Genomic DNA, 15,124 nt, shown 5'->3' with positions numbered 1-15,124 from the left:
CCATACATATACTTCTTCTTTGGTTCTTTCAGTGGATGTGTAGGCTTTGACTTTAACATAGCTATTTCTGTGACCAGTCACATGCTAATCCCTCAGTTATTTCAATGCTAAATTATCCTGTTTGATTTGTACTAGGTGCCTCTGTGGATGTGTAGGCTTTGACTTTAACATAGCTATTTCTGTGACCAGTCACAAGCTAATCCCTCAGTTATTTCAATGCTAAATTCTCCTGTTTGATTTGTACTAGGTGCCTCTGTTGATGTGTAGGCTTTGACTTTAACATAGCCATTCCTGTGACCAGTCACAAGCTAATACCTCAGTTATTTCAATGCTGAATTCTCCTGTTTGATTTGTACTAGGTGCCTCTGTGGATGTGTAGGATTTGACTTTAACATAGCCATTTCTGTGACCAGTCACAAGCTAATCCCTCAGTTATTTCAATGCTAAATTCTCCTGTTTGATTTATACTAGGTGCCTCTGTGGATGTGTAGGCTTTGACTTTAACATAGCCATTTCTGTAACCAGTCACAAGCTAATCCCTCAGCTATTTCAATGCTAAATTCTCCTGTTTGATTTGTACTAGGTGCCTCTGTGGATGTGTAGGCTTTGACTTTAACATAGTCATTTCTGTGACCAGTCACAAGCTAATACCTCAGTTATTTCAATGCTAAATTCTCCTGTTTGATTTGTACTAGGTGCCTCTGTGGATGTGTAGGCTTTGACTTGAACATAGCCATTTCTGTGACCAGTCACAAGCTAATCCCTCAGCTATTTCAATGCTAAATTCTCCTGTTTGATATGTAAACCCCTTTGTCAAGGTGCCTCACTTCTCTAATCAATCTTAACAACGTTCATTGTAGCTCTGTCGTCCCGACAGGTCTGTTCCTTTCACCTGAAGAAGGCCACTTGTGTTGTGGCCGAAACGTCGTGAGAATTTTCTTGTGTTATTTTATTTTATTATTTTATTCTCATTCTACGTGACTTTACCGAAAGAACCAAAGAAGATGAATCCTTGCAGTCACGAAACCTTTAAATTATACATATACTGCAGATTACAAATCCTGTGTACACACTGCGACACATTACATACTGACCAATCGGTTTCAAAGACTAATGCATATATCATTATGAGAGCATGTTTTTTTTTAACATGTCCACCACAATTACGTGTGGTTAATGCAGACAGGATTCCTTGCAAAAGTCTTCTGTTTGGTGTTTTAGACATCTTAACACCACACCGTTTTAATGTCCATTTGAAGCTTTCGTGACTGCAGGAATCCATACTCTTTGGTTCTTTCGGTAAAATTCGCGTGGGTAGAAACAGCAATACATCACGACGTTTCGATCGCAACACAACCAATCGCCATCAGGTGTTGTATTGCCTAAAAGGGTGAAACCTTTCGTTATATTTCGTGACTGGCAAAGAAAGGTCCCCTCGGCTGAACCTGCTTGTCTGGAACCCACATCATTGTGCGTGACCCCGACATCATTGTGCGTGACCCCGCCGCATTTTAACATCTTGAGATGACAGTTTTATTGCCATAAAGGGTGAAACCTTTCGTTATATTTCGTGACTGGCAAAGAAAGGTCCCCTCGGCTGAACCTGCTTGTCTGGAACCCACATCATTGTGCGTGACCCCGCCGCAGTTTACACTTCAAGCAAGGAGCACTGGATGGCAGTGTTGCCTCGGTCGTTCACCAACTTTGCCATGATGAGAGATAAAGTGATGAGAGATAAAGTGACGAGAGATAAAGTGATGAGAGATAAAGCGATGAGAGATAAAGTGATGAAAGATAAAGTGATGAGAGAGATAAAGTGATGAGAGATAAAGTGACGAGAGATAAAGTGACGAGAGATAAAGTGACGAGAGATAAAGTGATGAGAGATAAAGTGACGAGAGATAAAGTGACGAGAGATACAGTGATGAGAGATAAAGTGATGAGAGAGATAAAGTGACGAGAGATAAAGTGACGAGAGATAAAGTGACGAGAGATAAAGTGACGAGAGATAAAGTGATGAGAGATAAAGTGATAAGAGATAAAGTGATGAGAGATAAAGTGATGAGAGATAAAGTGACGAGAGATAAAGTGATGAGAGATAAAGTGATGAGAGATAAAGTGATGAGAGATAAAGTGACGAGAGATAAAGTGATGAGAGATAAAGTGATGAGAGATAAAGTGACGAGAGATAAAGTGACGAGAGATAAAGTGATGAGATATAAAGTGACGAGAGATAAAGTGATGAGAGATAAAGTGACGAGAGATAAAGTGACGAGAGATAAAGTGATGAGAGATAAAGTGATGAGAGATAAAGTGATGAGAGATAAAGTGACGAGAGATAAAGTGACGAGAGATAAAGTGATGAGAGAGATAAAGCGATGAGAGATAAAGTGACGAGAGATAAAGTGACGAGAGATAAAGTGATGAGAGATAAAGTGACGAGAGATAAAGTGATGAGAGATAAAGTGACGAGAGATAAAGTGACGAGAGATAAAGTGAGGAGAGATAAAGCGATGAGAGATAAAGTGACGAGAGATAAAGTGACGAGAGATAAAGTGATGAGAGAGATAAAGTGACGAGAGATAAAGTGACGAGAGATAAAGTGACGAGAGATAAAGCGATGAGAGATAAAGTGATGAGAGATAAATTGATGAGAGATAAAGTGATGAGAGAGATAAAGTGACGAGAGATAAAGTGACGAGAGATAAATTGACGAGAGAGAAAGTGACGAGAGATAAAGTGATGAGAGAGATAAAGTGATGAGAGATAAAGTGACGAGAGATAAAGTGATGAGAGATAAAGTGATGAGAGATAAAGTGACGAGAGATAAAGTGACGAGAGATAAAGTGACGAGAGAGAAAGTGACGAGAGATAAAGTGATGAGAGAGATAAAGTGATGAGAGATAAAGTGACGAGAGATAAAGTGATGAGAGATAAAGTGACGAGAGATAAAGTGACGAGAGATAAAGTGATGAGAGATAAAGTGACGAGAGATAAAGTGATGAGAGATAAAGTGACGAGAGATAAAGTGACGAGAGAGATAAAGTGACGAGAGATAAAGTGACGAGAGATAAGTGACGAGAGATAAAGTGACGAGAGATAAAGTGATGAGAGATAAAGTGATGAGAGATAAAGTGACGAGAGATAAAGTGACGAGAGATAAAGCGATGAGAGATAAAGTGATGAGAGATAAATTGATGAGAGATAAAGTGATGAGAGAGATAAAGTGACGAGAGATAAAGTGACGAGAGATAAAGTGACGAGAGATAAAGTGACGAGAGATAAAGCGATGAGAGATAAAGTGATGAGAGATAAATTGATGAGAGATAAAGTGACGAGAGATAAAGTGACGAGAGATAAATTGACGAGAGAGAAAGTGACGAGAGAGAAAGTGATGAGAGATAAAGTGACGAGAGATAAAGTGATGAGAGATAAAGTGATGAGAGATAAAGTGATGAGAGATAAAGTGACGAGAGATAAAGTGATGAGAGATAAAGTGACGAGAGATGAAGTGACGAGAGATAAAGTGACGAGAGATAAAGTGATGAGAGATAAAGTGACGAGAGATAAAGTGATGAGAGATAAAGTGACGAGAGATAAAGTGATGAGAGATAAAGTGACGAGAGATAAAGTGACGAGAGATAAAGTGGCGAGAGAGATAAAGTGATGAGAGATAAAGTGACGAGAGATAAAGTGACGAGATAGATAAAGTGATGAGAGATAAAGTGACGAGAGATAAAGTGATGAGAGATAACGTGACGAGAGAGATAAAGTGATGAGAGATAAAGTGATGAGAGATAAAGTGATGAGAGATAAAGTGATGAGAGATAAAGTGATGAGAGATAAAGTGACGAGAGATAAAGTGATGAGAGATAAAGTGATGAGAGATAAAGTGATGAGTGAGATAAAGTGACGAGATATATAGTGGTGATAGATAAAGTGATGAGAGATAAAGTGATGAGAGATAAAGTGATGAGTGAGATAAAGTGACGAGAGATAAAGTGACGAGAGATAAAGTGACGAGATATATAGTGGTGATAGATATACATTTATGAGAGATAAAGCAATGAGGGAAGGTGACGAGAGAGAAATTCGATGCTGGAAAGTGATGAGAGAGATAGTAGAGAGAACTTATCGAAGCTTTAGAAGCATCTGGCAGACACTGCCGGTACGATATTCATCAGCTAACGTTATCTGTGCTATTCACTAACATCACCGGAACGTATCCCTCGCGAATATCGAGGGTACACTGCAATGATGTTCACGTGCTTTGCGCTGTATTCCGTTTTCATGGACTGGCGACGTGGTAAGGTTGCGAGTCCAAAGCCCAGCCTATGGACAGACTGGCCTAGCATCCCGAGGTGGATACAATTGGGTACTCGTTTTCTTTGGTTCTTTCGGTAAAGTCACGTAGATTGATTGTAAACACCGATTGTCCCATTAATTGTGAAACAGGTATCCCTCGATTTACGAACTTTTGTTTTTTTGAGTATTTTCGCGTGAACGCGAGTGACGAATTGCTGACACTTTGCGATTTTACGAATTGGAATTTTCGGCATTACGACGAAATTTCAGCCACGGCCAAGCGCTCGCGCGCCCCGTCAGATCGCCAAAAGAGAAGCCACCCGGGAGGATGAGTCGTCATCCATCTAGCCGCAGCGTCACGGGGTCCCTGCAGTCAGTTGAGTAACGAGCGTGGGGCAGGCAGGGGGGGCCTTCCCCCCCCTCCGCCCTGGTGGGCAAAGCTACGAGTTGGGCCCCCCACCCCACCTTGACAACCACCGTGAGATTTGTTTTCAATGCCACTGATGATGTAGTTGCTACGCCACTGATAATGTAGTTACTACACTCACTGATAATGTAGTTACTACGCCATTGATAATGTAGTCACTACACCACTGATAATGTAGTCACTACACCACTGATAATGTAGTCACTACACCACTGATAATGTAGTCACTACACCACTGATAATGTAGTTACTACACCACTGATAATGTAGTTACTACGCCACTGATAATGTAGTTACTACGCCATTGATAATGTAGTTACTACGCCACTGATAATGTAGTTACTACACCACTGATAATGTAGTTACTACGCCACTGATAATGTAGTTACTACACCACTGATAATGTAGTTACTACGCCACTGATAATGTAGTTACTACGCCATTGATAATGTAGTTACTACACCACTGATAATGTAGTTACTACGCCACTGATAATGTAGTTACTACGCCACTGATAATGTAATTACTACGTTTCTGATAATATAGTCACTGCGCCACTGATAATGTAGTTACTACGCCATTGATAATGTAGTCACTACACCACTGATAATGTAGTCACTACACCACTGATAATGTAGTCACTACACCACTGATAATGTAGTCACTACACCACTGATAATGTAGTCACTACGCCACTGATAATGTAGTCACTACACCACTGATAATGTAGTCACTACACCACTGATAATGTAGTTACTACACCACTGATAATGTAGTTACTACGCCACTGATAATGTAGTTACTACACCACTGATAATGTAGTCACTACGCCACTGATAATGTAGTTACTACGCCATTGATAATGTAGTCACTACACCACTGATAATGTAGTCACTACACCACTGATAATGTAGTCACTACACCACTGATAATGTAGTCACTACACCACTGATAATGTAGTCACTACGCCACTGATAATGTAGTCACTACACCACTGATAATGTAGTCACTACACCACTGATAATGTAGTTACTACACCACTGATCGTGTAGTTACTACGCCACTGATAATGTAGTCACTACACCACTGATAATGTAGTTACTACACCACTGATAATGTAGTTACTACACCACTGATAATGTAGTCACTACACCACTGATAATGTAGTTACTACACCACTGATAATGTAGTTACTACACCACTGATAATGTAGTTACTACACCACTGATAATGTAGTCACTACGCCACTGATAATGTAGTTACTACATCACTGATAATGTAGTCACTACACCACTGATAATGTAGTTACTACACCACTGATAATGTAGTTACTACACCACTGATAATGTAGTCACTACACCACTGATAATGTAGTTACTACACCACTGATAATGTAGTTACTACACCACTGATAATGTAGTCACTACACCACTGATAATGTAGTTACTACATAACTGATAATGTAGTTACTACGCCACTGATAATGTCGTTACTACACCACTGATAATGTAGTCACTACACCACTGATAATGTAGTTACTACACCACTGATAATGTAGTTACTACACCACTGATAATGTAGTTACTACGTCACTGATAATGTAGTTACTACACCACTGATAATGTAGTCACTACACCACTGATAATGTAGTTACTACACCACTGATAATGTAGTTACTACACCACTGATAATGTAGTTACTACACCACTGATAATGTAGTTACTACGTCACTGATAATGTAGTTACTACACCACTGATAATGTAGTCACTACACCACTGATAATGTAGTTACTACACCACTGATAATGTAGTCACTACGCCACTGGTAATGTAGTCACTACGCCACTGATAATGTAGTTACTACACCACTGATAATGTAGTTACTACACCACTGATAATGTAGTTACTACGTCACTGATAATGTAGTCACTACGTCACTGATAATGTAGTTACTACGTCACTGATAAAATAGTCACTACACCACTGATAATGTAGTTACTACGTCACTGATAATGTAGTTACTACACCACTGATAATGTAGTTACTACGCCACTGATAATGTCGTTACTACACCACTGATAATGTAGTTACTACACCACTGATAATGTAGTTACTACACCACTGATAATGTAGTTACTACACCACTGATAATGTAGTTACTACGTCACTGATAATGTAGTTACTACACCACTGATAATGTAGTCACTACACCACTGATAATGTAGCTACTACACCACTGATAATGTAGTTACTACACCACTGATAATGTAGTTACTACACCACTGATAATGTAGTTACTACACCACTGATAATGTAGTTACTACACCACTGATAATGTAGTTACTACACCACTGATAATGTAGTTACTACACCACTGATAATGTAGTCACTACACCACTGATAATGTAGTTACTACACCACTGATAATGTAGTTACTACGTCACTGGTAATGTAGTCACTACGCCACTGATAATGTAGTTACTACACCACTGATAATGTAGTTACTACACCACTGATAATGTAGTTACTACGTCACTGATAATGTAGTCACTACGTCACTGATAATGTAGTTACTACGTCACTGATAAAATAGTCACTACACCACTGATAATGTAGTTACTACGTCACTGATAATGTAGTTACTACACCACTGATAATGTAGTTACTACACCGCTGATAATGTAGTCACTACGCCACTGATAATGTAGTCACTACACCACTGATAATGTAGTTACTACATAACTGATAATGTAGTTACTACACCACTGATAATGTAGTTACTACATAACTGATAATGTAGTTACTACACCACTGATAATGTAGTTACTACGCCACTGATAATGTAGTCACTACACCACTGATAATGTAGTTACTACACCACTGATAATGTAGTTACTACACCGCTGATAATGTAGTCACTACGCCACTGATAATGTAGTCACTACACCACTGATAATGTAGTTACTACACCACTGATAATGTAGTTACTACATAACTGATAATGTAGTTACTACATAACTGATAATGTCGTTACTACACCACTGATAATGTAGTTACTACACCACTGATAATGTAGTTACTACACCACTGATAATGTAGTTACTACACCACTGATAATGTAGTTACTACGTCACTGATAATGTAGTTACTACACCACTGATAATGTAGTCACTACACCACTGATAATGTAGTTACTACACCACTGATAATGTAGTTACTACACCACTGATAATGTAGTTACTACACCACTGATAATGTAGTTACTACACCACTGATAATGTAGTTACTACACCACTGATAATGTAGTTACTACACCACTGATAATGTAGTTACTACACCACTGATAATGTAGTCACTACACCACTGATAATGTAGTTACTACACCACTGATAATGTAGTTACTACACCACTGATAATGTAGTTACTACACCACTGATAATGTAGTTACTACACCACTGATAATGTAGTTACTACACTACTGATAATGTAGTTACTACACCACTGATAATGTAGTTACTACGCCACTGATAATGTAGTTACTACACCACTGATAATGTAGTTACTACACCACTGATAATGTAGTTACTACACCACTGATAATGTAGTCACTACACCACTGATAATGTAGTCACTACACCACTGATAATGTAGTTACTACACCACTGATAATGTAGTTACTACACCACTGATAATGTAGTTACTACACCACTGATAATGTAGTTACTACGTCACTGATAATGTAGTTACTACACCACTGATAATGTAGTTGCTACACCACTGCTGACAGTGCCACATCAATGCCTCCACGTCACCTCGCCAGTCATTCCAACATGCAGCAGATCTTTCGCTGAGTTCTCTGAAAAACTTTAAGTTATTTTACTTTCAAATGAATTTTTATTCAATCGTTTTAATATTCATGTTCTTTATTAGTTTTTTTGTATTGTGAGAAGTGACCTCGGTGGTGTATATTTTTGAGAATGTTAGGGGTAGAGTTGAAATGACTGCCCGCAACGCATCCCTCAATTTTATGGTTAAATTCATGGGAATACCCGTTGAGATTTTTACGATATTTTGTTCGACGACCGTGATTTTTTTTCATGAGAACGCATCCCTTTTGTAAATCAAGGGATACATTTTGCAGCGCTTTCACTCATGGCTGAGAGCTGTTAAGTGGCATGTGAGCGCTTTTGCACACTCATTTGGCAAGGAACCCATCTTTACTTTTCTACTTACGAACGAGTTAGGTTCCAGAGGTCTGTTCGTATGTCAATTTGTTCGTGAGAACTTTACTCCAGTCGATTCCGAACGTGTTGTACGGCATGTACACTAAACACGGGGAACTCGCTTTTGAAGTTCTGTAATCTCCCGTAGATGTAGATGTCACTGGTTCTTCACGTTCCGCAGATGTAGATTGCACCTCCGACAACTATTGCGAAAGTGGCAGGCAATTCGACATGCGGACAGGTTTGTTCGTCTCTGAAAGTTTGTAAGTCGAATCTTCGTAAGTAGAGGAAGTGAGGCCTATGACAAAATGTGCCGGTGCCGAGTTTTGTCACGAGCAACAACACACTTGATCAGCACCTTCATATATTAACATTTTAACCCTTTCCGATGACATACGTAACTGTACGTCATCAAATTTAGATTTAAAGCTTTCGTGACTGCAGGGATTCATATTCTTGGTTCATTCGGTAAAGTCACGTATAAGGGAAACAATAAAATAAAAAAATATATATTGCTGTGGTTTTCACACCTGATGATGATTGCTTGTGTTGCAGTCGAAACGTCGTGATAATTTTATCGTTTTATATTTTTATTATTTTATTGTTTCCCTTCTACGTGGTGACTTTACCGAAAGAACCAAGAATATGTACGTCATCAGTTTTTCTTCCCATTCCATTCCGATGACGCCCATGTAATCGGAAGTAAAAGTCCATGACGGGAGGGCGTGCGGCACAGTTTTGGCTCCGGCTATCGTAGAGTGCGTCGGTCGTGTCACTGCGGTTCCCTGCGGTGAGTAACGACGTCTTTTAAAAACAACAGCGCTGCTACTTACGCCTCTCGAAATTAATTTAACGCTGAACCCGCCCGCGCGTTCCGAGATTCAGCGCTGAACGGGGACATCCACCCACCCACCCCGCAACTTGCAGGCGTCTCCGAACGTTGAAGGGTTAAGTGGGGGTTTTTAAATGCATCTTAAATGAAGCAGTGCTATAGACTGTTGTTAATTACACTTGTAATTATTAAGTGTCAATTTAGTGCTTCAGCGAGACATATTTGGGTCTGAAATGCTTTCTTTTTTTTCGGCTTTGAAGTCAAGGATCTAGCTTTTTTCATTTAATTTGCTCCCCTCTCCTGCATTCCCCTGGTGCAGTGTTAATGGTGTGGGGGATGGCATTGATGTCTCCTTTGTGCTGACTGCTGAGCGAATGTTTTTCCACAAGTTTCGTGCAATTCCGTGCCACGTTCAACGTGTCCGCGCCGACACTCTAAATAACCACGTTGCGATAATTGGCGCTAAACAACAGGATCACATTCGGGCACGCCGTACGTGCCGAGGACGCGCAAGTGCACGCTTAATTTGCAATGAAACCACATTCATAGGGTTGTCATTCCTCAAAGCGCCTTTCATTTCAGGACGCCGTTCCGTTAGCCACGTGAGAATTGGTCGAGATTGATTCTCTTTTGGAAAGGGGGTGGCCATCGTTCGGTTTAATTTCATGACGTGGGTGAGTAACATTCAGCCGATGGCTGCATTTGCAAGAGAGAGCCACGGAGTAGTGCCTCGTAAGAAACGTCACGTTCGTTAGCATAGAGAACAACGAATCATAAGAAGGAATACAGCGCAATTTATAACAGAGTGCAGGCGCATCGACATTCATCTGTAGTCGCTCAGGAGTAGCACTTTGCAGCATACGAGGAATTTCCATAAAAAAATCCGGTGTTAGCATGGTAAACAGGTGCAAGTAAATGGGTATTTTAAATCAAGTTGGGAATTTAAATAGGCTGTTGAGAAATTCTTCTTGTGGCTGGTTGGAAATTCAGTTCCAGCAATGTTTTTTTTTCTATTTGCTATGGGCATGACATGGAAATACAAAACCATAGTTGAGTGAGTGTCGGTACAGGGGTCTTTAATTTCCTTGCATGGTCTTTCTAGATTAGCCTTTAAAACTGCTTTTGGTTATTAGTTTGTTGTCCGTCCCCCGCACCTCCGATTAGCACGGTTGGCTACATACGGTGCCGAAAGAAGTTCAACATTCGTACATTCGGGCATGCGTACGACCCAGCGCAAACGAGCGAAGGAGACGGGTCGGCAACGTATTCCCTCTCGCTTTCAAACAGAACCGTTCCGACTCCTTCACTTCTCCGGGTCTTTTTCGAATGTGATTCGTTCCTTCCGCTCCGGTGTCAAAGGAACACCGCCGCGGGATCTTCGATGAGACCGCTCCGGGGCGACAGGGACGGAGCGAAAACGACGAACGCCTCTGACGTCCCGTCAGCGTTTTGACACCGTGTGCGGGCTCGTTCTGTTGGCGCTTCCCGCGGTGGTCTATGTTGGCGCTCTCCCCCGGCGCTGCCATCGCCCCCGGCGCTCGCGAACCGTCGCGCGGGCGCGAGCCGCGGCTGACCTCCGCGTCTCTCCCCCACCGCCCCACCGCGCGCTGCCGCCGGTGTCTCGCCCGCAGGCACCTGTCGGAGAAGGGGATCGAAGAATGTAAGGGGCTATCCCCCGGCGTGGACACGGACGCCATCGTCAAAGCGGCCCTCAATGTAAGCGCAAGCCTCCCCCCCCTCCCCCTTTCCCGCACATTGTATGCATGTGTTGTACGTACGTTGAACTTCTTTCGCGCCGTACGTAGCCAACCGTTGCTAATCGGAGGTTCGGGCATAGTGGATGTGGTAGTGGTGTGGGTGTCGGTGGTAGTAGTGGCGGTGGTGAGATGATGGTGATAGTAGATGTGGATGTGGTGTTCACGGTATTAGTGGTGTTGTATGTACATTAAACTTCCTTCACACCATGCGTAGCCAACCGTGCTAATCGGAGGTGCGGGGGAATGACAGCAAACTAAACACGAAAGCAGTTAGAGAGAAGTGAATTTTCAATCTCGACGATTTAAAAGTGCACAGCGCCAGTTGCTTCCGAATATCGGAAGGAAGGAAGGAAGGGTGTTTCCAGACGCGTACTTCGTTGGGCTCTCATTTGTGGCCACGTTTCTGAAAAAGGGCCCTACAGCTCAGTGAGCCTTCGCTGGTGAAACGAGAAATGGTATTTTGCCTCTCGGCTGCTCGTCAGGATTAGCGCGCACTCACTTCCACCTAGGAGATCTGACCGTGTCCGTCCGGCGCTCGTGGCTTCCGGTTGCCGAACGAATATGCGCGACGAGGTGGCGCTCGTTGCACGCACAAAGTGCTTGCCGCACAAACGAACCGGAATATGTTGAACCTCTTTCGCATTCGTACGTAGCCAACCGCGCGAATCGGAGGTGGGGGCGGCGGGGGGGGGGGGGAAGGACAACAAACTAAATACAAAAAGCAATTCTGAACAAGTGAGTTTGTCAAGATAGATGACGATTTCAAAGTGCCATAGCTCCAGTTGCTTGGTAATATCGGAAGGAAGAGCGTTCCAGACGGCCCGCAGAAGCGCATCTGAAAGCGCCGCGCGATGCGTTAACCGCCGCCTTTTGTTCGACGGCTCAGCCAAAAGCCGCCGCTGCGAGGCTGACGACAGGAGTTCGCTTGATGATGGTTTACGCCCCTTGACGAGAACCATTTGTGGCAAGCACTTTGTGTGCAATTGAGCGTGACCTTGTGTTAGTAAGGCATGTCTCTCACGTTGTTCATCAGTGCGGTCTGTCTGGGCACATCGTGGCGCTGACATGCCCCCCCCCCGCCACACATTTAAAATGTTTCCTGCACGGTATCCACGCCGAAGCCTTGTCGCTCCGTGAAATGGTTTGCGAACCGTCGCCCGGCCGCCCGCCCGCCTCTACGTGGAACGCCAACACACGGCGAACGTCAGGCTCAGTGTTGTCCTCCGTGCTTTTCCCAGGGCGACCTGCGCTCCATCGGGGACAAGTTCCTGCCGGAGGAGATCACGCGGGGGAAGGTGGACAAGGTGAGCCCGCCCCCGCCCCCCGCCCAGCCACCACAGCTCCCGCGTGCAGGCAGGAGCACGGCTCTCTGTGTGCAGGCAGGAAGTGAGCTTGGGTTACGGGGCGAGCGAGTCGCTGTCGCGTCGGTGACCAGGAGGTCGTTGATCGATGTTCGGTGGTCGCCGGCTCGATGATGACGGCATTATGCCGTGATTTCTCACTCCGGCACGTTGGGGCCTGTGAAGGCTGCCGCATTAATTCACTCCGGCGGATGGGTGAGAAGTGAGGGTGGGGAGGGTGAGGAGCGAGGGTGGTTTGGGTCAGTTGTTGTCGTGTTGGAAATCTGGAGATCGTTGATCGATGTTTCCTGGACGCTGGGTCGATGATTGTGGCATTTGCCGTGATTTCTCACTCCGGCACGTTGGGGCCTGTGAAGGCTGCTGCATTAATTCACTCCGGCGGATGGGTGAGAAGTGAGGGTGGGGAGGGTGAGGAGTGAGGGTGGTTTGGGTCAGTTGTTGTCGTGTTGGAAATCTGGAGATCGTTGATCGATGTTTCCTGGACGCTGGGTCGATAATGGTGGCATTTGCCGTGATTTCTCACTCCGGCACAGTGGGGCCTTGTCAAGGCTTCCACCATCTTCCACTTCGGTGGATGGCTGAGGGGTGAGGGTGGATGAATCAGTTGCTGTTGCTTTGGAGACGGGAAGATCGTTGATTGATGTTTAGTGGTCACCGGGTCGATGATGATGGCATTTGCCGTGATTTCTCACTTCGGCACAGTGGGGCTTGTGAAGGCTGCTGCATTAATTCACTCCGGTGGATGGGTGAAGAGTGAGAGCAGGATGGGTCAGTTGTCCCGCTGGAGACCGGGAGATCGATGGTCGATGTTCGTCACGTCGATGATGATGATGGCATGTGTCGTGATTCCTCACTCGTAGAAGTGGGCCTTGTCAAGGCTGTTGCCATCTTACACTCCGGTGAATGGGGTGGGGAGCGAGAGTGAGGAGGGTGAGGAGCGAGAGTGAGGAGGGTGAGGAGTGACGGTGGGACGGGTCAGTTGCTGCTGCTGTGTTGACCGGAAGACCACCGGGTTGATGATGACGATGATGGCATTTCAAGAACACTGGGTTAGGGGCGGTGGCTTTAGAGTCGGCTTGGAGGAGTGAGTGTGGCCGCGTGAGCTATTGGTGGCGGGGTTGGGGGGACGGTGGAAATTCACGTGCAGAGAGGCCAGAGGGGAGAGACGTGGTTTCCGAAGACGTAATCCGGGGGAGATGGTGGTTGGGGAGAGAGAGGTGGTGAGAAGGGTGAGAGTGGAAGGGGTGTGGGGGTGAGAGGGGCATGGGGAGGAGTGCGTGCGTGGCGTGAGGGTTCCGGTCAGGGCGGCTTTATTTGTAATTTTACTTTGGAGACAGTCGCTCGCCGCCGCCTCCGAAGACGCTCGCGCGTTTGATTGGCGAGGGCGCTCCCCGCCCGCCGCCGAGGTTCACCTCCACCTTTGATGTCATTTATTCGCCTGGGTGCCGTTCCGCTGTTTTTTTGATTTGCGCGCTTCAATGCGTGTAAAAGGCGTGGGTGATCATTTGGGTAATCACGGAGTGGGGTTTACTCATTTTTCCTCTTCTTCGTCATCTTTTTCTTCTTCTTCTTCTTCCTCTTCCTTCCTTCCTTCATCTTCTTCCTTCTTTGTCTTCTTCATCATCTTTGTCATCTTCTTTTTTTTTTTCAAGCTCCTCATCCTCTTTTTACTCTTCGCACCGTGTACCACTCGGGCAATGCAAGCGTTCTCGCAGACCACAACCAGTGCCTCTCGCCCCTGGCGACAAAACGCATTCACTTAGCTCTCTAAACGCCGGCCATGCAAAATGATAATTCGTATTGCCGGAACCCCCCCCCCCCAAAAAAAAAAATATAAACGCAGCTAGAAGGTTTTTTTTAAATTATTTTAGGTGGGGACCTGCACACAAATGATAGCTCGACAAAGTTGCTCATCATCGTCGTCGTCGTCGTTGTCGTCGTGTGGACATTTTATCGCAGCCAAATACTCGAAACGGGCGACGTTGATTCTAAATGCGGAGATTAAAAAACCGGGGGACCCGGAGGAAGCTCCACGCGACGACCGGGAGAGAGAGAGAGAGAGACACACAAACTCCAAATATACAGCAGCAGGGGTCAGGGTCCGGATCGATCCCACGACCTCCTGTATACCAGGCGAAGTAGTTAACATCTCACCACTTTGAGAGAGAGAGAGACACGCAAACTCCAAATATACAGCAGGCGTCAGGGTCGGGATCGAA

General features: G+C 44.3%; 1 protein-coding gene across 1 annotated transcript in view; it reads left to right on the top strand.

Annotated features, from left to right (window-relative positions):
• TDRD3 (tudor domain containing 3) overlaps positions 1 to 15,124 on the top strand; it is a 319,274-nt gene that overhangs the window by 1,931 nt on the left and 302,219 nt on the right. Inside the window, exons 3-4 of the mRNA XM_076053389.1 lie at positions 11,419 to 11,503; positions 12,783 to 12,848. Of these exons, the coding sequence (XP_075909504.1) occupies positions 11,419 to 11,503; positions 12,783 to 12,848 (151 nt within the window). The remainder of the gene's footprint in view (positions 1 to 11,418; positions 11,504 to 12,782; positions 12,849 to 15,124) is intronic.

Source organism: Petromyzon marinus, chromosome 61 (genome assembly GCF_048934315.1).
Source record: "Petromyzon marinus isolate PM22_M1 ecotype Great Lakes invasive population chromosome 61, UKy_Petmar_22M1.pri1.0, whole genome shotgun sequence".
NCBI lineage: Eukaryota > Metazoa > Chordata > Hyperoartia > Petromyzontiformes > Petromyzontidae > Petromyzon > Petromyzon marinus.
The sequence above is the reverse complement of the archived record's forward strand: the minus strand, read 5'-3'. Positions and strand labels throughout refer to the sequence as shown.